At 46.8% G+C, this 22,092-nt stretch overlaps 1 protein-coding gene across 1 annotated transcript; it reads left to right on the forward strand.

Moving 5' to 3' along the window:
• Nucleotides 1–283: 283 nt before the first annotated feature.
• Nucleotides 284–10,622, forward strand: LOC310662258 (vomeronasal type-2 receptor 26-like; the record flags this gene model as incomplete). Its single annotated transcript, XM_083409031.1, has 7 exons — nt 284–459; nt 2,170–2,461; nt 5,499–5,840; nt 6,318–6,398; nt 8,114–8,341; nt 8,609–8,735; nt 9,721–10,622. 7 exons carry the CDS (start codon nt 284–286, stop codon nt 10,620–10,622), a joined length of 2,148 nt encoding a protein of 715 aa, XP_083265157.1.
• Nucleotides 10,623–22,092: the final 11,470 nt, after the last annotated feature.

The following is a 22,092-nucleotide window of genomic DNA, read 5'->3' on the forward strand; positions in this document are numbered from 1 at the left end:
ATTTCAATCTTTCCCCCTCTTTCATGGTGTAGGTCAGATTTCAAATCACTGTAGCTTATTTAGGATTCACTGAATTTTTTGTGACAGTGTTGAAGTTAATGAGAAGGTGGATACATGTCCATTTACATACTGCATTGCCAGAGTTGGCTGTCACCAAATCCTTCCTATACAGGTAAGGCTGATGATAGTCACAACATTCTAGGGAGATAAAGGAGAATATATGTGTAGAAGGATATTTGTGATCAATATGTTACTTCTTCTGCTTCTCTTGCTGCTTCCCAACATGGTGCCCCAAGTGCATACTGTTGTTTGCAGTAGAAATAATCCTGTGGATATTGCACATGAATGGTATGAAGAAGGTGACCTTGTCATTGGTGGAATAGTGTCTCTTATCCGTTACTTATTCCCCAAGCTTTCCTTCAAGAAACACCCTTCTCAGGTCTTTATTGACATTCCAGTGTAAGTAAATTGTGGTTAACATTATTTTATGTGTTCTTTATATGTTTATATCTTACAGAAAAGTACTTTGATCACTTTTTTGGGGGGGAAGCTAGTTTTAGAACTTATTAAAAAAGGTTTTTTATGGAAGGTGTTTCACATTTTTCTGGAAAGACACAGAAAAGAGAGAGCAGGAAAAGAAAAAGTGCATAAGAAAGAAACAAAAAAATGCCCTGTAACATATAGAGAAGCAGTTAGGTAGTCAAGTTTGTTGATGATGCCCAAATGGTCAGTTGTTAAAGAGAGAGAGAGAGAGAGAGAGAGAGAGAGAGAGAGAGAACAGAAAGCAGTTTCCAGACTGCAGATTAGGGGCAGGGGCAGTAAACTGGAAAAGGCAGTAAACTGGAAAAGTACAGTGGTACCTCGGGTTACATACACTTCAGGTTACGGACTCCGCTAACCCAGAAATATTACCTCGGGTTAAGAACTTTGCTTCAGGATGAGAACAGAAATTGTGCTCCGGTGGCGCGGCAGAATGAATTAAGTACTTAGCCTGAGGTACCACTGTATAAACAAGTGTAAGATGAGGCTTATTCAGGCAAAAAATATATTAATTTCACAAATAAACATGGGGCATTTGAACTAGTGGCAATTGACCAGGAATGAGACCTTGGAGGCGTAGTGGATACCTCAGTGAAAATGTGCACCCATTGTGCAGCAGCTGTGAAAATGGCAAATTCATTCCAGCAAGCAGCCCTCAATGGACGGGAAACAGTACTTCAATATCATTATGCAGTTCTACTAATCTCTGGTATGACCACACTTGGAACACAATGTACCGTTCTGGTCATTTCACACACAAGGCGATATTGTAGAGCTGGAAAAACTTTAGAAATTACATTCAGAATGATAAAAGGGATAGAACAACTCCCCTTTTTAAGTTAGAGAAAATGCATGCAAGAGGTGACATGATCAATATGTTTAGGGTTATGTAAGATGTAGAGTTTGACCAAACTGTGGGAGGCAGTGGAAGACAGAAGTGCCTGGCGTGCTCTGGTCCATGGGGTCACGAAGAGTCGGACACGACTAAATGACTAAACAGCAACAAGATGTGGAATGAGGGAAAAGTAGTATCCCTCACTCAGAATACTGTTCATTAAACAGTCAATCAAGAGCCAGAGTGGGCCACAACATTTTAAATTTCAGTATTAAAATCAGTTAAAGCAATAGTGTCACAGGCAGAGGGGCGATCCTGGAAACACATTTCACAGGTCTCAAATGTCAGGGTAAAGAGGTACAGTGTTTGCTGTAAAGCTAGGTAATGAATGTGCCAGACATGCTTATGTGGGGAGGGGATTCCACACCTTAGGGCTTGTTACATAGAAGGCCCTTAAAACTTCTTAGAAGCCAGACTGAAATAGGATCCAGATATTCAATCTCTGCCAAGCATCCCAAAGTGGAATATTTGCAACTTGGCAATGGTTGTTTAACATTTTTTGATTCTGGGCAAGTCTCTGAAGGAGGGGACACCATCCCCTGCTTCAAGGAAGATGGTGTCTCTCCATCCTCCAACAAGGCTTTGATCGATCCCCACACCTCCTCAGTCAATTGCCTACAGCTTGTTTTAAGAAGCCAAGATAGAGATGGAAAGGCAGGCAGGTGAATCTTTCCATTCTGAATTTCATGCACTGTTTAATTCCCTCATGAAATGGTAACTCACTTCATTTGCAGGGTGATAACCAAGTTCTACCAACACATCCTTGCCTTGGTGTTTGCTGTTGATGAGATCAATGAGAACCCCAAGATCTTGCCCAATGTCACTCTTGGATTCCACATCTATGATAGCTATTTTGATTCAAGGATGGCCTACCAAACCACTCTGGATCTGCTCTTTAAATCACATCACTTTGTCCCCAACTACATATGTGGCATTCAGAAAAAAGTAGTAGGAGTCATTGGGGGACTTAGCTCTGACACCTCCTCATCCATGGCAGATGTCTTAGGTCTTTACAAGATTCCACAGGTGGGTATTCACAAAATTGATATTTCATGCCAGAATTCACTTTTTTTTCCTTCCACTAGGAATCTGTTGATGCATAAATTTATTGGTTAAATTGAAATGGGTAATGGAAAAGGGTAATGTAGGATCCAAAAGAATGGAGCAGCTGTCATTGGGGGATTTGGCTCAGTGACCTCCTTGTGCATGGCAGAAATCTTAGGTGGAATATGGGAATAAAAAAAGAGAAACTCTTCCCTTCTTCTGCTAGGGATCTGCTGCTTTCTGAATATGGACTGGTGAAATGAAAGGAGTAAAAGAGGCTGCAATATATGCATATATTGGGGAGGTATAACATAGGCAACCAACAATGTGTAGGGGTGTCAAAGAGGGTTCCAAAGAATGGATGTTTATTGCATGTAATGGAAGATCACTTGAAAGGTTCCAGGTGTTGGTGGCAAGGTAAAAACTAAAATATAGGAAGGAGAATTCCCTGGATGGCAAAATGCAGGTTTGGGGCAACTACTCTTTGGTGAGAGAATCCCAGCAGAGAATTAAAATAACAAAACATGCAGCAAAGTATAGCATTGAAATATAAGCTGTAAGACTTTTACAGTATGACCTTGTGAGTTCCAAAATAGTCCCCTTTTCCCCAAGTCAGAAAACACAGGCAGTAACTTGGCTTCGTTTCAGCTGTCAAAGTCCCTAAATTTGTATGGCCTGTTAGAGCCATGTGATGTGAGCTAACTCAGACCTCTCTACATGCTAAGCTTCTCAGGTAGACTGAAGGACAAAAATAGGCTTGATTACCCTCCTCCAGAAGTGAGGGGGGGAGGACCCAGCCTGGCAGAACAACTTGCTCTATAGCATTAACCCCTCCATGCATTAATTAGACTTCAGCATGCTGGTTTTATGAGACTTGTCACCCCGCACCAGGTTGGTAAATAGGGCACCTAGATGCATTCAACAATCCTGAAAGCATTGCACTTGCTGCTTGTGAGCTGCCCATGTAAATTCATGATGTCAGTATTGGCTTACAGAGGCATAAATAATTCAGAACACAATGACTAGAGATAGAGGAAAAACGTGTCCCTGTTAATTCTCCTCAACCTCTCAGTGGTTTTCAATACCCTCAACCATGGTGTCCTTCTGGAACAGCTTTCTGAATTGTGGGTGGACAGCACTTCTTTGAGGTGGTTCCAGTCCTATTTGGGTGGTCATTTCCAGAGGCCTGTGGAGCCTTCATTTTGAGTTCCTTATATCCCAAAGTGTTTAAAATCTACATAAAAACACTGAGTGGGGTCATCCAGAGTTTTGGAGTACATTGTCAGCAATATACTGATAGCACGTAGCTCTACTTCTCTTTACATCTGCAGTGGATGTTCTGGACCAATGTCATGCCTCAGTAATGGACTGGCTGAGAGCCAAGAAACTGGCCAGATGAATGGAAGGTGGCCTGCTCTTGCTGGGTTACATTCTCTCTGAAGGAGCAGCTAATAGCTTGCAGGTACTCCGGGATCCTTAGCTGTTGCTTGAGGTTCAGCTGGCTCAGATCATAACCCTTCTCTCAAACAGAAAGGGGTGGATCCTCACAGCTCTCAACTATGAGCTATTTCTTATTCCAGTCTTCCACCCTTGGAGATCTTCCCTTCTTTGCTTTTCACATAGGATGCTTCACCAACCAACCAACCATCACTTTCATTTGTCTATACTCCCAATACTGGCCCAAAGCAGAAGGCGAGAGAGAGAGAGAGAGAGAGAGAGAGAGAGAGAGAGAGAGAGAGAGAGATGAAATAAAAGAGGAAGGCCCACCTGTCATGAAAATGATTATTCAAATTATTAACTCTGCAATGACTTCCAGCTGTTCTTCATTCTGCAAAGCAGCATTTACCCAGTCTTCAGACCCAAATGCCCAGACCAAATTCAACAGCCAAGACTTGGCTATTGGGAGTCACCACACAATTATCTCTGTCAACAAGCTGTCAACAGAAGATGTTCTGTATGTCATCTCCTCCCTGGAAGTATATACAACTAAGAATGTCTCTCTCCCTAAGAATTATGAGATTTCCTATGTGGGGATGTATGATGTTATTCAGCATTGTTGATTTTCAGAGGTTAATTGAGAAGACTATTTTGTGCTGTTCTGCTGCATTGTTTGAGTTCATCTTAGTTGCTCTAACTTTTGCTGGCAATGATTGCCACCCTATTTTTGTATTTTACTGATACAGTGGTGCCCCGCAAGACGAATGCCACGCAAGATGGAAAACCCGCTAGACGAAAGGGTTTTCCGTTTTTCGATGCGCTTCGCAGGACGAATTTCCCTAGGGGCTTGCTTCGCAAGACGAAAATGTCTTGCGAGTCTTGAGATTTTTTTTCGCTCCCCACCCCCTTTTTCTAAGCCGCTAAACCGCTAATAGCCTTTTAGCAGCTAATCCGCTAAGCCTTTAATAGCCTTTAATAGCCGCTAAACCGCTAATAGCGCTAAGCCGCTAAGCCGCTAATAGGGTTGCTTCGCAAGACGAAAAAACCGCTAGACGAAGAGACTCACAGAAAGAATTAATTTCGACTTGCGAGGCACCACTGTATATGGTTTATTGAGCTCACAAACCAACAACATACATACTCTTCTGGAGATCTTCTGGAGTTCCCAGAATACCTTTTCAGGAGAGTTCATAATAGGTGGGAGTATCAACTTCTCTCTACAATCACTGTAAGGATTATAGAACAAAAGAACAGGATCAGTGGTTTCTGTTGCTCCAGCTCCAGATTGGAGTTTTGTTGAATCTGCACTTAGTGCAGAAAGCAGTAACAACCAGCAATAATAAATGCACCAAATACTTGGAGACAATCAGTGTGTACAAATGCGATGACTCACTAATGTTAAGAATGAGTAGCAATTGGAAATTATTAAGCACAATTATTTGTGTGCATTTTTCTATGTAAAGAGATTGGTGTTGTCCCTAAAATGAGTACATTTGGTAAAATAAGATTTATATTCAGATAAAATGGGTGTGTTGTGAGTTCTTGTTTCCACTTGGACAGTTTGGCTTTTTCTTTTTTTCAGATTTCATATGGTTCATTTCAAAGAGCCGTGGATAATCAAATCAAATTCTCTTCCTTTTACCGCATGGTCCCCAATGAAGGACTTCAGTATCAGGGAATTATCCAGTTACTTTTGCATTTCGGATGGAAATGGGTTGGGCTCATTACCACAGATAATGAAGCTGGAGAACGTTTCTTGCAGACTATTGAGCCAATGCTTTTCAAGAATCAGATCTGTTCAGCATTCACAGAAACTATTGAGTACCATCAGCGTTTCAGCAGTAACATCCTTGATATGATAGACGATATGAAGCGTAGATCGAAGCTGGTCACACAAGCTTTCATAATGAGCAAAGCCACTGCTGTTATTATATATGGAGAAAGTCAGTCTATTTCATGGCTGTCACGTGCTACAATGACAATAAAGATAAATCTGCTAATATATCATGAATATAGTAAGTTACCTGAAGGAAAAGTATGGATTACAACAGCTCAAATCGATTTCATATTAGATATGTTTCAAAAAGATTTAGGCTTTAACTTACAAATGTTCCATGGTGCTATCTCCTTTGCTATCCACTCCAAGGAGACTCACAGCTTCCAAGGTTTTCTTCAGCAAGTAAACCCTTATTGGGCAGATGGAGATGGTTTTATCAACGATTTATGGGAACAAGCATTTCGTTGTTCAGTTTCAAACTCCACTGTGTCAAAATACGTTGATGGCACATGTACCGGAGAGGAGAAGCTGGAGAGCCTTCCTGCACCAGTTTTTGAAATGAGCATGACCGGCCACAGCTACAGTATCTATAATGCTGTCTATGCTTTGGCACATGCCTTACAGTTCATGTCTTTGGTTGGAGCCGACCACAAAGGAGCAGAGAGTGGAGACAGGCTCTCTCATCAGAATCTGGAACCTTGGCAGGTAGGATTTCCTGTTACAAAGTGTTCAGTTTACAGAGTTTTCAGTGTTGTGCACTGCCTTGATTATATTATGTGAATTGGCAATGTACTGTCAGTAAAGAAATAAAAGAATAGACCTTGATAACTAAAAATAAACCTTGTTGTGGTATCTAAAATGGATATTAGGAATTGAATAAAAATAATTTAAATTACATATGTTTTCATAAGCCAGAAAATAACAGCAACTACTTGAATAACTTGTTGTTGTTTTTTGATCGTTTAGTCGTGTCTGACTCTTCATTACCCCATGGACCAGAGCACGCCAGGCACTCCCGCCTTCTACTGCCTCTCACAGTTTGGCCAAACTCATGTTAGTAGCTTCAAGAACACTGTCCAACCATCTCGTCCTCTGTCGTCCCCTTCTCCTTGTGCCCTCCATCTTTCCCAACATCAGGATCTTTTCCAGGGAGCTTTCTCTTCTCATGAGGTGGCCAAAATATTGGAGCCTTAGCTTCAGGATCTGTCCTTCCAGTGAGCACTCAGGGCTGATTTCCTTAAGAATGGATAGGTTTGATCTTCTTGCAGTCCATGGGACTCTCAAGAGTCTCCTCCAGCACTATAATTCAAAGGTATCAATTCTTCGGCGATCAGCCTTCTTTATGGTCCAGCTCTCACTTCCATACATCACTACTGGGAAAACCATAGCTTTAACTATAGGGACGTTTGTCAGCAAGGTGATGTCTCTGCTTTTTAAGATGCTCTCAAATAACAGCTGCAATTTATACAGTTAGAACTAAGGGTCGTCCTAAATATCAAGTGGCAATTAAATTGACAATTGTTATACGCTAGGGGCGGTGGGCAGTAACATTAATCTGAACCAAGTTTTGGTTGGGGATATGGATTTTGTTAAGAAACTTGTGGCTTAAGTGTGCCTGTCTGTTAACAGCAAAAATTGGCCAAGTTGAGTGCACGTCAAACTGTCTGAAATGACCCTTGCAACTTTCTGTAGTTTATCAAAACCAGATGCAGTGTCCATGAAAATTTACATGAACATTTCTGGTTTCCACGGTAACTCCAGCACACAGAGCCAGGCTATTTGACTATGGGGGTTGGGGGGTCATGCTACAGTGAACTAGTAAAATGCAGGGGTTCCAGGAGGCAAAGAAAATGGAAGTCAAGCACATCCTCCAGTTGGCTGCCTTGTGATATTAAACTCAAGTAAAGAAGAAAATATGCAATCTCCCCAACACACAAATGTCTGCCTCACCCACCCAAGCTTTGCAAACCTTTAACCAGCCTTCTTTGCTGCCATCACCATCAAAAGCAAAAGCAGTTTTGAAAGGGAAACCTTGTTCCCAATATGCCACATACTGAGTGACAGTGATGGATAAGGAAACAAGTTCTGCTTAACTGCTTGCAGTCTCTTTTGCAGAAGTTCATGAACAGGACTTGCAAACAGGGGCATTTAGCAGGGACCTTTAAGGAGAATGCCTGGAGTGCTATTTCTTGGTGTATGTAGAACCAAGGAAACATAGACAGAGATGGGGCTGCTGCAGTAACCTGTATCACAGAATTTATCTGCACCTCTGACTGCAGTATTCCGGATATGTCTGGCAAATTCACAACATATGGCAACCCAACCTTTAGGGGCGCAATTACTCCATTCAGGACTAGGGTGTCCCCCACACACCTGTCCATCCCCTGCCTTGTAGACCTTGTGGTTCTCTTTTAATCTAGGTCCACTCATTCCTGCAGAAGATCTCATTCAATAATAGTGCTGGTGATGAAATCACATTAAATGAATACGGAGAGTTAGCAGCTGGCTTTGATATTACAAACTTAGTCACTTTCCGAAATGGATCATATGTCAGGGTCAAAGTGGGGAGGCTAGATCCTCAGGCCCCTCCTGGCAAAGAGCTCACCATCAATGCAGACAGAATCAAATGGCACAGTGGCTTCACTCAGGTGAGAAAAGAACTGCACTGGCTCTCAAATGGCAACATTCATAGTTATCCAATAAGATGGGGTATGAGTGGGGGAAGGAAGCAGTTCTGCACTGAATACATAATTAAATTTGTAATTCATTGGAAGGGAAAAGAAAGTTTTCTTCCAAAGGACGTTTCACCTGTGTAAATATGAATTTCACATTATTTACTGATAGATCACCTTATGTTAGATTTATTTGCCGCAAACATTATCTTAATATTAACCTTTTCTTATATCTTTGGATAGGAACCGCCACTTTCATTATGTAATGCCTACTGCCGTCCTGGTTATGGGAAGAGAAAGAAGGAGGGGGAGAAGTTTTGCTGTTATGATTGTGATCCGTGTCCACATGAGATGTTCTCAAATGAGAAGGGTAAGAGATGCCGTGTTAGCATAAACCAAACTATACAATTTATTTTAGTAAATTCTGGGCAGTTTTGTTGCCTTTAAATTTCTGGAAGAGAGAATGCTTATATTATGGCTTGATATATTATTGGGGGTTGGGGGTGGGGAGGGATCTGGAAATAATACATACTTCCTCCCTTCTTGGAAAAGTGAAGATGTGATATCAAAGTCTTTTCTATAAATTTACAGCCCTGTGTCCCTTAACCCCTTACTTACTGGCAATTATGCACAATTATGTATGGTTTCATGGGACGCGGGTGGCGCTGTGGGTAAAAGCCTCAGCGCCTAGGGCTTGCCGATCGAAAGGTCAGCAGTTCGAATCCCTGCGGCGGGGTGCGCTCCCGTCATTCGGTCCCAGTGCCTGCCAACCTAGCAGTTCGAAAGCACTCTTAAGTGCAAGTAGATAAATAGGGACCGCTTACTAGTGGGAAGGTAAATGGCGTTTCTGTGTGCGGCTCTGGCTCGCCAGAGCAGCGATGTCACGCTGGCCACGTGACCCGGAAGTGTCTCTGGACAGCGCTGGCCCCCGGCCTCTTGAGTGAGATGGGCGCACAACCCTAGAGTCTGTCAAGACTGGCCCGTACGGGCAGGGGTACCTTTACCTTATGTATGGTTTCATAAGATCACCCCCTCTTTTGATAATAAAATCCTTTAGCATAATCATGGTTCTTTCATTTTTCTTTCATTTAATAACTACTGAATACCAATTAAGAATAAAGTCCAACATGTGTAGGGAACTACAAAGAAAAAAACAGCTGCCTGAATTGAAGAAAATGTGAAGGGCTTGACTCACTCTTTATAGTAACTTACAGCTCTGTGTCCCTTAACAGGGGTTACTTACTGGCAGTTACGCACAATTATGTTTGGTTTCATAAAATCTCCCACACTTCTGATAACAAAATTCTTTAGCATAATCATGGTTCTTTCATTTTTCTTGTACATTGTATTTACAGAGATGGAAATATGTGTCAGGTGCCCTGCAGGTCAGTATCCAAATAAAGACCAGGATCAATGCATTTCAAAGAGACCAAATTTCCTGGGCTTTGATGAAACTTTGGCCATTGTTTTAACTTTCTCTGTGCTTTTATTCTCTCTGATCACAATTCTTGTGCTTGCCATCTTCATTAAGCACAAAGACACTGCCATAGTCAAAGCCAATAACAGAAGCGTCACTTACATTCTCCTTGTGTCCCTCCTCTTGTGTTTCCTTTGCTCCTTGATGTTCATTGGGACACCTAAGGAGGCAACCTGCCTTCTCCAACAGACAAATTTTGGCATTGTCTTCTCTGTCGCCCTCTCCAGTATCTTGGCCAAAACTATATCGGTGGTTTTGGCATTCATGGCTACCAAGCCAGGATCTACAATCAGGAAGTGGGTAGGCAAAAAACTGGCTTATTCCATTGTCTTTTCCTGCTCCATTGTTCAAGTAGGAATCTGTGTCTTCTGGCTGGCAACCTCTCCCCCATTTCCAGATGTGGACATGGACTCAATGACAGAAGAAATCATATTTCTTTGTAATGAAGGGTCAGTCTTCATGTTCTATTGTGTTTTGGGCTACATGGGCTTCCTGGCTACTGTCAGCTTCACTGTGGCCTTCCTAGCAAGGAAGTTGCCAGACAGCTTCAATGAAGCCAAGTTCATCACCTTCAGCATGCTGGTCTTCTGCAGTGTTTGGCTCTCCTTCATTCCAACTTACCTGAGCACCAGAGGAAAATATATGGTGGCTGTGGAGATCTTCTCCATCTTGGCTTCTAGTGCTGGATTACTGGCTTGCATCTTTTCCCCCAAATGCTACATCATTGTGGTGAGGCCTGAGCTGAATAACAGAGAGCAGCTGATACGGAGAAAGATGTAATGACAGAATAGTTTGTAATATCTCATCAAATCACAGAACTGTAGAGTTCCCCCCTCAATGGTCATCTAGTCCAATCCCTGCAATGCAGGAATCTCAACTAAACTATCCATGACAGATGGCCATCCTACCTCCCAAGGGAGTCCATTTTGTTGGGATTTAGGCTATTTAGACTTGTTGGCATTGTCATTTTACCAAGATTTTCCTAGAAATGAAATTTCCTGAAAAGATATAAATAACAGAAGAGAATGCTTTATCATTTATTTTATTGATATGTAGCATAGTAACATATGAGGTGTAAATGAATTGACACTGTGTGTATGAATGAAACTATGGACAATATCCAACATTGTGTCAATGAATGTCTACATGTCCCCTTCCTCTTATTTGGTTGCAGCCACAGGTGTGCACCCCCCTCCCCCCCCCAAGAGCTCCTGAAACTCTCCTGATCAGAGGTGGGAGTTCTTAGGCAAGCATCAGGAGAATGTAAAAGCCTGATGCGACCTGACTCTCCTCTGTGCCAGACACCCCACCCCACAGGATTGATGCTTCTTCCCATCTACAGGTAGCTCACTACTATGCTCTAATTCAGCCTTTCTCAACCTTGGTTCCCCAGATGTTTTTGGCCTACAACTCCCATAATCCCTGACCACTGGTCCTGTGAGAACCTTGAAAAGAACATACCAGTGAGCTAAGACCCTTCACTTCTATACATATGGAAGTCTTTTCTACTCATGGTTGGACACAGATAGCACCCTATTGTCAAGGAAGAGCCAGAATGTGCAGTTTCATCAGTAGCAGGGGAGGGTTTTGAGCAGGAACTGGCAGAAGAGGAAGACAGGGAACTGAAGCACGAAGCAGAGCAGGGGGATGGGAGTAGTCAGAAGAACCAGGGGGTCAGGGATGGTGAAGAGCCCTACAAGCCACCAGAGCCAGTAGGAGGAAGTTCAGTGTCAGAAAATGGGGGGGGGGGCTTTCACACCAGCACAGGCAAGGAGGGAAATGAAATGTAAAGAGCAAAGATGTATCACGAGGTTTCCATACCAACTTTGTTGGCGCCAAAATCAAAGGAAGCCACTCCCCGAAACTGACCCAACAGGTTCGGATGCATGATTTTGAACTGCAGCTGTTCTTTGTATATATGTAATAAAGACTGTAAATATCATTCTGTGTATGTTGGAGTTTTACTGCAAAGAGGGAACACCACTGTCAGAGCTGGCTCCTGGTCCCAGCTCACAGAGGACCAACGCTAGCCGGTAGTAATGTAACAAAGTCTTTATTGAAGTATAGTTTCCATTTCCAAGCCTCAGCGCCCCAGCTCTACGTCTAGGGTCTAGACCGGCGAAGCTCCGTCTGAATCTCCGCCCCCTGTACACCAGTTTAAGACTCTAGCCTTACTCCACCTCTTCCGTCTCTCCTTTCTCCTCTGGGTCCTGCTACCCCCCGGGGTTCCTTCCTTCCTGGACTCTTCCGACGCAGACGTTGACCCCCCTGAGTCCTCCCTCTCTCTTTGGCGGGCTTTAGGACCTGGCTCCCTATCCGGGCTGCCAACAGTGCCGCCCTCCTGTACATTTGAACTTGGCGCGCGCGCGCAGCCTTCAACCTTCCTCTTGACCGTTTCCTCGCTCCCCGACGGAGGCGTGGTCAATCCTCCCTCATGTTCTCCCGCTGGCAGCGCGCTGCCTGATCCCGATGCCTGGGACTCCTCCCCCCTACTGCGCTCTGGTGTGGACGCTGGTCCGGATTTCCAACTGCTGTTCTCTGAGTCCCCTCTGGCCCCTTCTTCCTGGGGTGTCCCCCTAGGCACCCCCCTTGCCCTGACCATGGGAGCCCCTTTCTGTGAATCATCCGATTCACTGGAAAGACTCAGAGACCTCGGACCGTTGTCATCGCTGACATTTCCTTCAGACTCCTCCCCCTCGCTCTCCATTTCCTCTCTTCCCTGTGCCTCTGCTCCTGAACCCCTGACATCCATCCCCCCCTCGAAGCCCCCCCTTCCCCCCTCCCCTCCTTCAGGTGTGGGTGCTGGGTGCTCCGTCGTTGTGGGGGTGAATGGCGGATACAGTTCGTCCCCCTTGGCGTGCCTCCAGCCGGATAAGTCCAGCTCGTCCTCCGTGCTCTCGTCGACCTCGATTTCCTCTGCTTCCATCTCTGTGCCGCCATGCTCGAACCCAAGGTCCTCCCCCAACACGTCCATGTCCGTCTCTCCCCCGGTCACCTCTGGGGCCGTTGCTTGCCAAGGACCCCCCAGCCACTGCCTGCTCCACCGCTCCTCTGGCCGATAGTCCCACCAATAAGAGCGGTCTGAGGCAGACCCCGAGGGCGATCCCTCCGGGGAACGTGTGTCTAGTGCCGGTTCTTCGTCCGAGGTGAACCCCTGGAACGTGCTGGTTGAAAGCGTGGGTGTGAAAAGCCAGACGTCGAAATACGCTGCTGGCATGGGCCTGTGCGGGAACAAGGCATGAAACTCTTCCTTGAGAAGAGGCTCGTCCAATGCATAGTCCGGCACCCAACGGTTGGCGCTGGCCGGGGTACCTTCGCTGGCGAGAAAATATTCTACTCCCTCTTCCCCCCATCTCGAGTCTAAAATCTCTGTGACCTCGTTGATGGGTTCCCCTCTTGGCGACCCCCGCCTTGTGGACTTCTCCCTGAGCTGGTCTGGTGCCGTGCCCGGCTCCTGAAATCTGTGAGGTGCTTTGTAGGGCGTGAGTACTGATCTATGGAACACTGGGTGCATTCTGGATCCCTCCGGAAGTGTCAACCGGAAGGCCACTGGATTGACCTGAGCCTCGACTTGGTAAGGTCCTAGCTGCTTATGTCCGAGCTTCTTCTTCGCTAACGATCTGGTCGGCACTGCCTGGGCTGCTAACCAAACCCAGTCTCCCACCTGTATGTCTTCCCCAACCCTTCTGTGCTTGTCAGCCTGCAGTTTGTATGCGTGCTTAGCTAGTTCTAACTGCCTCCGAAGCTGTTCGTGAACTTCCTGCAATTCGGACGCTAAGACTTCCGCTGCCTGTGGCTCCCCCTCCCCCAGTCTCTCTAATCCCGGGAAGGTTCTGGGATGCCTCCCGTTGTTGGCGAAGAACGGTGTCACCCCCGTGGACACGTGCTTCGTGTTGTTGTAGGCGAACTCAGCGAGCGGCAGGTAGTCCACCCATGTTGCCGGTTGCTGATTTGCGTAGCATCTCAGGTACTGCTGCATGACTGCGTTGACTCGCTCCGCTTGTCCGTTGGTCTGCGGGTGTCTTGCGGACGCTAGGTTGATCTTGACGTTCAGGAAACCCATCAGCTTCTGCCAGAAGTTTGAGATGAACTGCCGCCCCTGGTCGGACAGGATAGACCGTGGCAGACCGTGAGCCTTGAACACGTGGTCTATGAACAGTTTGGCGGTCTGTTCCGCCGTGGCCACCTTCGCGCACGGAATGAAGTGGGCCATTTTGGTGAACATGTCCACCACCACTAGCACTGCCGTCTTGCCCCTCGAGCTGGGTAAATCCGTGACAAAATCCAGGGCCACCCTCTCCCACGGTTCGCTCGGTGTCTGCAGCGGTTCGAGCAGTCCCGCCGGTGGTTTGTGCACTGACTTGGCCCTTTGGCAGGTGTCGCACCTCGAGACGTAATCCGCGACTTCCCCCCGCATCTTGGGCCACCAAAAATCTCTGGCTACTAATTCTGCCGTCTTCTCTTTGCCAAAGTGCCCGGCGGTGGGTGCGTCGTGCAACTGCTGCAGTACCTTCGCGCGGAGGTCGTCTCCCGGTACGTAGAGGGCCCCTCTGCGGATGAGCAATCCGTCGCGTATCTGGAACTCGTCGTCCTTCACCGTGCCCTTGTGCACCTCCTCCATCTTGGCTTGTGCGAAGGGGTCCTCCTGCAGCGCTCGACGGACAGCATCCAGGTCCACGGTTGCTGAAGCGCACGCCCACGCTTTCGGTGCGAAAATGTGCTTGGCCGCTGCTGGTGCCGCCTCTTCGAGGTATTGCGGCTTTCTGGACAGTGCATCTGCCATGATGTTGTTGTCGCCTGGGATGTACTCTATCCGGAAGTCGAAATCCGCAAAGAACTCCGCCCATCGGATATGCCGCTGGTTCAGGAACCTTGCCGTACGCCAGTACTCCAGGTTCTTATGGTCCGTGCGAACCTGCACTGTGTGTTTGGCTCCGATGAGGAAGTGCTGCCACGCCTTGAATGCTGCATGAATGGCCAGCAACTCCCTGTCCCAGATGGTGTAGTTCTGCTCTGACTTGCTGAGCTTTCTAGAGTAGAAGGCACACGGTCTCCAGTCCCCATGCGGGTCCTGCTGCAACAGTACTGCGCCCACGGCTCTGTCTGAGGCGTCCGTTTCAACTCTCATCGGTCTGCTGGGATTCACGTGCAGCAGCTGCTCTTCGGACGAGAAGAGACGCTTAAGGTTCTGAAAGGACTGCTCCGCTTACTCCGTCCAGATGAACTTCTTCTTCTTGGAGCTGAGCGTGTCGGTAATGGCCGCTGTCTGCATCGCGAACCCCTTGATGAACTTGCGGTAAAAGTTGGCGAAACCCACAAACCGCTGGACCTCCTTCCGATTGCGCGGGCTCTTCCAGTCCAACACTGCGCGAACCTTGGCGCTGTCCATGGCGAGCCCCTTGTCCGACAACTTGTAGCCCAGGAAATCCACCTCCTTCCTGTCGAACTGGCACTTCTCCAGCTTGGCGTACAGCCGATGCTCCTGCAGTCTCTGCAGAACTTCCTTGACTTCTCCCTCGTGGGTCTCCTCTGATTCTGAGAATATCAGGATGTCGTCCAAGAAGCAGACGCATTTCTTGTAGAGGAGACCCGCCAGGACGTGATGCATGAAGGCTTGAAAACAGTGAGAGCCATTTTGTAAACCAAAGGGCATAACTCTGTATTCATAGGTGCCCAGGGGAGTGAACATGGCAGTCTTCCACTCGTCGCCCTCCCGTATGCGAATCAGGTTGTACGCCCCTCGCAGATCCAACTTTGTGAAAATGCGTCCTTTCCTCACCGTTGCGAGCAGGTCATCTATTTTGGGCATGGGAAAGGCCGTGGGCTTGGTCTTGGAATTTAAGAGCCTGAAATCCACTACAAGCCTCTTTTGGGGCGTGTCCTTTTTCTTCACAAAGAATACAGGGCTGCCCCCCACTGCCTTCGACTCCCGGATGAAACCGCGCTTCAAGTTGAGGTCTATGAACTCCCTGAGCTCCTGCAGCTCGTCTTCAGACATTGAATACAGTTTCCCGGTTGGCAGCGTCGCCCCTGGCAGGAGGTCAATCTTGCAGTCATAGGGCCTGTGGGGAGGCAGCTTGTCTGCTTCTTTCTCGCAGAAAACCTCCAAAAACGCTGCGTACTTGCGTGGCACTGCTTGCAGCGTGCCTAATTGTAGCTGCGGGTCATCCTCTCCCTCTTCCGGGCTAGGTAGGATGCAATGTTCCGCGCAATAGGATGAGCCGAAGGTCAGTTGGCGCTGGTACCACGCCAATGCTGGGCTGTGCCTGTGCAGCCAACTCATGCCCAAGACTACAGGCGTGTCCGACAGGTGGGTGACATTGAAGCTGATGACTTCTCGGTGATTTCCAATTCGCATCACCATTGGAGGCGTTTGTTGCACCACCTGCCCCCCCAACAAGTCTCTGCCATCCACCGTGACAACCTTCAGAGGCAGCGTGGCTGGCAGTAGTGCTATATTGTGCTGCTGAATGAAATCCAGTCCTATAAAGTCTGCGTTGCTGCCAGAGTCAATGGTGATTGGCACTTCCAGAGTGCGTCCATTGGGCAGTTGGAGTGACGCTGTAAACTGCACCACTGGTTTGGGTGGGAGGGGGTCTGTGGGCTGCAAAATTGCTGGGGATTGCTTCATTGACTTGTCTGGCTGGACCCCAGTGCCTCTTCCTCCAGCCAGACTCCGTCGTTTCCCTGTTGTGGTGTTCTCTGCTGAATTGCGTCTGTGACTGTTGCCGAGGCTGCAGTGTGCTTGTGGAGCCTCTGGGGACACTCTTTCGCCATGTGCTGAGCACTCTCGCAGATGTAGCACTTCCTGTTCCCTCTAGGAGGCTTCGTTTTGACTGCTCCCGGTGTCAGGGCTCTGGTAGCTGACTGAGCCCTGGCACCTCCAATCTCCATCGGTTCTTCTCCCCCTCCCTGCGAGGGTGTGGATTGCGCACGCGCTGCATCTTTGGGAGAGAAGGGAGGTGCTCTGGCTGGCGCCCTTCCCCAACGTCCTTCTTCTCTGTTCCAAGGACGCTCCTCCAGACGCACCCCAATCTCCAGCGCCCTCTGGACCACTTGTTGAGTGTTCTTTGGCCTCTCCCCCCTTGCAATCTCAGCTTTTACATCTGCATTCAAGCCTTCCCAAAAGAGGTCTCTCACTGGAGCAGAATCTTTCTCCCATCCAAGCGCATGAACTAATCCAAAAAAGCGTGCATGGTACTGCCTCACACTGGCTCTGCCCTGTTTAAGCCCGTGTATGTCTCTTCTGGCAATATCGATGTCTATCTCTGATAAAAAACACGAATCCATCGCTTTAATGAAAGCCTTCGCATCTTGGAGCGCCGGATCATTATCTCTCCATAAATTCCTCAGCCACGTCTTGGCCTCCCCATGCAAATGGGACAAGATAAACCCCACTTTCTCTCTCTCATCTCTAAAGTCTTTTTCTAGCAGATCCAGCGCAAACAGCAGGTCGGCTCTGAAGTTAGGGTACTGCTGTAAACTCCCGTCGAAATGAGATACCAGACTGCCTCCCCTTCTCCCCAGTCCAATGCCCTCTGATTTGGGTCCCTGTTGCCCCAGTGTAGAAAGCATTTCCAACCTGGTTCTGAGATCTCTGCAAGCGGCATCCATTTCCTCTTCCCTTTTTTTGGAGGCCCGTACCTCCGCGTTGAGTTGAGTCACTGCATTTCGCAGTTCTGTCAGTTGCTGTTCTGCACTCATCTTGCCTGATCTGTGTGAGCTCTCGAAGCACACTCCTCTGCCCTCGCTGCGTCGACTCACGTTGCGAGGTTCTTGGTGCCAAAACTTTCAGTAAGGAGACGGAGCTTACTGTCAGAGCTGGCTCCTGGTCCCAGCTCACAGAGGACCAACGCTAGCCGGTAGTAATGTAACAAAGTCTTTATTGAAGTATAGTTTCCATTTCCAAGCCTCAGCGCCCCAGCTCTACGTCTAGGGTCTAGACCGGCGAAGCTCCGTCTGAATCTCCGCCCCCTGTACACCAGTTTAAGACTCTAGCCTTACTCCACCTCTTCCGTCTCTCCTTTCTCCTCTGGGTCCTGCTACCCCCCGGGGTTCCTTCCTTCCTGGACTCTTCCGACGCAGACGTTGACCCCCCTGAGTCCTCCCTCTCTCTTTGGCGGGCTTTAGGACCTGGCTCCCTATCCGGGCTGCCAACAGTGCCGCCCTCCTGTACATTTGAACTTGGCGCGCGCGCGCAGCCTTCAACCTTCCTCTTGACCGTTTCCTCGCTCCCCGACGGAGGCGTGGTCAATCCTCCCTCATGTTCTCCCGCTGGCAGCGCGCTGCCTGATCCCGATGCCTGGGACTCCTCCCCCCTACTGCGCTCTGGTGTGGACGCTGGTCCGGATTTCCAACTGCTGTTCTCTGAGTCCCCTCTGGCCCCTTCTTCCTGGGGTGTCCCCCTAGGCACCCCCCTTGCCCTGACCATGGGAGCCCCTTTCTGTGAATCATCCGATTCACTGGAAAGACTCAGAGACCTCGGACCGTTGTCATCGCTGACATTTCCTTCAGACTCCTCCCCCTCGCTCTCCATTTCCTCTCTTCCCTGTGCCTCTGCTCCTGAACCCCTGACAACCACCTTTACACCTATCTGCTTTTTGGATGATTACTTCTTTCCCAATGAGTAAAAATACAAACGAGAGTCAAACTTTCCCCTTAAAACACCAGTAGGGGGAGCCCTTTTGTCTATAACAAGATCGCTGTTATAGCAATGCATGAAAAGAGGAAGGGTGGGCTGGGAGATCCAGTGAGGAGGTGAACAGGAGGGTGTCCCCGAGCTACTGAGCTACGCTATTGTTTAAACAGCCTACGGCCATGCCCCCGGTTGTGCTGATTGGACCTAACTTCAAAGGGAGTCTAAGTGTTATCTGTATATAGATAAGGTGACTGCTCAAGCAGCTGTAACACTCATGCAGTCCAGCGTCTCCGATTAGTCTTTAGTTAGTTAGTGCAGTAGCTGTAGAAAATAAAGACGTTATACTTCAGAGCTGTCGTTTGTGTGGTTCATGCTCTGCTGTGCTCCGCTGACTTTTGGAACTGAGTTTGGTGCTCACAGCTCTAAGTTGTGAGTCCACAGCACTTAGACCTGCTCCCTGCAGTGGAAGGTCTCTGGGAGTGTTTTCCCAGGTCGCCTGCCCCAGTCGGGGCTGAAGAGGTTGAGCCCAGTCGTTGGCACTGGCTCAAAGGCAAAGCTGACACAAAGAAGCCCATAAAGAAATTGCACTGTGTTAATCACCAATCCAACCATGTCCTTTAAATATACTGAATCATTTAAGAAATGGATGTAAATGGGTGGATGATGGGACCTGCAGTTCAGCAAGACCTGGAGCACATTGTGTTCACTATTACTGATGGGACCACCCATCAGTAGTGAGTGCACTGCCAGAGAGGTTCCCATGCGTACCAGATTGCCTCAGACAATAAAAATGTATTGTTTCTAAAGTGGCTAGGTGTCATGGTTTACTTCATTTCCCAGGGTCCCTACGCGCTGGAACAGTTCTACTGCTGTTCCCAAGATCCAGTTAGTGGGGTGGCAATAGAGTCCCAACAAAGTTACTATACATACATGAGAGAGTACAGGAGCCCCAGTAATAGCAAATTAGCAAACTGGGGGAAGGCTAGGGCTGGCTCAACTCTAAAAATACTGTATTTTGATAGAGGGTTTTTTAGGGAAATGGCTGGTGCCTGTCTATCAATGGTTTCATAACTATGGGTGTATTGTATCAGCAAGAAGGTTGGACTAGATGACTTTGAAGAACCATTCCTAATCTATAACTCACTGAGGTGATAAATATGTTTACTTGGCAGTTCTGGATGCACCACAGAGTCCTTTAAAAATTGCAAAAAGTGATGGTCTCCCCTGTAATTATTAAAATTACAATAATTTATTCACCTAGCCAAAGCTCTGAAAGGCAGAATGCGGGGTGGGGGAAGAATCAACAAGAAAGTCCGAAATATTTACAGTATCTCAGTCTTCCATAGGCAGTTAGAATAATGCAGGCTACAGAGGCCAGGCTCTGTGACTATATAGGTCAAGTTTTAAACCACTGTATCTTATTTACCATTCAAGGCAGGTCTTTGTGAAAGGGTTGAAATTACTGATAAGGTGCCTACATGTCTCTTTAAGCACTGAACTGGCAGAGTCTGCTGCCTCCAAATCCATCCTGTTCAAATCAGGCTGATGGTAATAATGATATTGTAGAGAGGCCAAGAAGAGTCCATGTGTAGAACCTTGCTGCTGCTGCTTCTCTTGCTCTTCCCCAACATGGTGTGCCGAGTGCATAGTGCTAATTTTACTACAACTAATCCTGTACCTATTCCACATGAGTGGTATGAGCCAGGTGACCCTGTCATTGGTGAGATAGCATCTTTTATCCGCTACATCCTCCCCAATGTTTTATTTAATATACACCCCTCTGAAGTCTTGATTGACAGACCAATGTAAGTAAATAGCCCTTTATGTTATTTCATTCATGCTTTACATTCTAATATTTGACTGAAATATACTTTGCTTTGAATGAGTAATTTTAGAACTGCATTGATCTGACAGCTTGTATTGACTTGAAAGATTTGAGAAACATCTGCGCATACAAGTCACGTCTACACTCTCACTTGGACATTAGGAATCCTTAAGATTTAGTGATTCAATTCTGCAAAGCGAGAATTGAGTAAGAGAAGGAGAAGGTGGGTGGCATAAAAACCAAAGAAGTGAAGCAGTCAAGTTTGTTGATGTGACCAAATTGTTCAGATTGGTTATAACAAAAATGGATTGCGAAGAGCTCCAAATGTATCTTTCCAAACTGGATGTATGAGCAGTAAAATGACGAGTGAAATTCAATGAGTGAAGTGATTTGAACTTGGGCCAAAAAAAAGTACCATATTTTTTGCTCTATAAGACTCACTTTTTCCCTCCTAAAAAGTAAGGGGAAATGTGTGTCCGTCTTATGGAGTGAATGCAGGCTGCGCAGCTATCACAGAAGCCGGAACAGTAAGAGGGATTGCTGCATTCACTGCGCAGCAATCCCTCTTGCTGTTCTAGCTTCTGAGATTCAGAATATTTTTTTCCTTGTTTTCCTCCTCCAAAAACTAGGTGCGCCTTGTGGTCTGGTGCATCTTATAGAGCGAAAAATACGGTAAGTCTTAATTTCACTTATAAATCTATGGCGTTTGAATTGGTGCTGACTGACCAGGAGTGAGCTCCTGGGATGGCTCATTCATGCATCATTACTGATGCCAGAGAAATGGTAACTTGGCCAGATGACAGATACCCATTCACCACTCATAAAAGCTCTGCCACCATGTAAGCATTCTTCACCACCACCGCCGCCATGTGGTTGGTGTGCTAATGTTACCTCCCACGTTTGATTGACCTGTTTCAGACAGACATTTACACCACCTGCATTCTAGTTGCATAGCAGGCTAACACTAGGGAAATACAGCTTCCAATCTCCATTCTCTGGGTTAACTCCAGCCAAGGGACTGTTGTGAGGATTCAAGGGGAGCAAAGAGAACAGAGAAAGCCAGCCTATGTTTCATTGCTGAAAGGTGGTGAAAAATGTGAAAAATAAACTGGTCATGTCTATGGCTCATAGGAAAGAATATAGTCCTTATAGTTTTTCTATATCCCAAAAGTCTGAAAGCTGTATCTCTCAGATCTAGATTTTGTGCACTATTTTATTTTCCCATGAAATAATGCCACTTTATTCGCAGCGTGTTATCAAAGTTCTTCCAGCACATCCTTGCCCTGGTGTTTGCGATTGATGAGATCAATGGGAATCCCAAGGTCTTGCCCAATGTCACGCTTGGGTTCCGCATCTATGACAGCTACTATGATGCTAAGATGACCTACCGCACCACTCTGGATCTGCTGTTTAACTCATATGCTTTTGTCCCAAACTACAAATGTGGCTACCAGGAAAATGTAATAGGAGTCATTGGGGGACTTAGCTCTGAGGTCACCTCATGTATGGCAGACATCTTGGGTCTTTACAAAATTCCACAGGTAGGAACATTATTGTTATCAGAAAATTGAGATTTCACACCATAATTCACTCTCCAGCTCTCTTTCCAGCAGGAGTATATTGATTCATAAATTTGGAGTGGTATAACAGGGACAAGTGAAAGGGACTGAAATGTATAGGTTTGTTGATATTATAGCATGGGGTCTCCAACAATGTGCATGACAGGGGCAAGGGTACAAAGGGTGTGTGCTTAATGCATGTAAGGGAAGATTGATTCAAAGGTGCCA

Source organism: Podarcis tiliguerta, assembly GCF_965153285.1.
Source record: "Podarcis tiliguerta genome assembly, chromosome: 13".
NCBI lineage: Eukaryota > Metazoa > Chordata > Lepidosauria > Squamata > Lacertidae > Podarcis > Podarcis tiliguerta.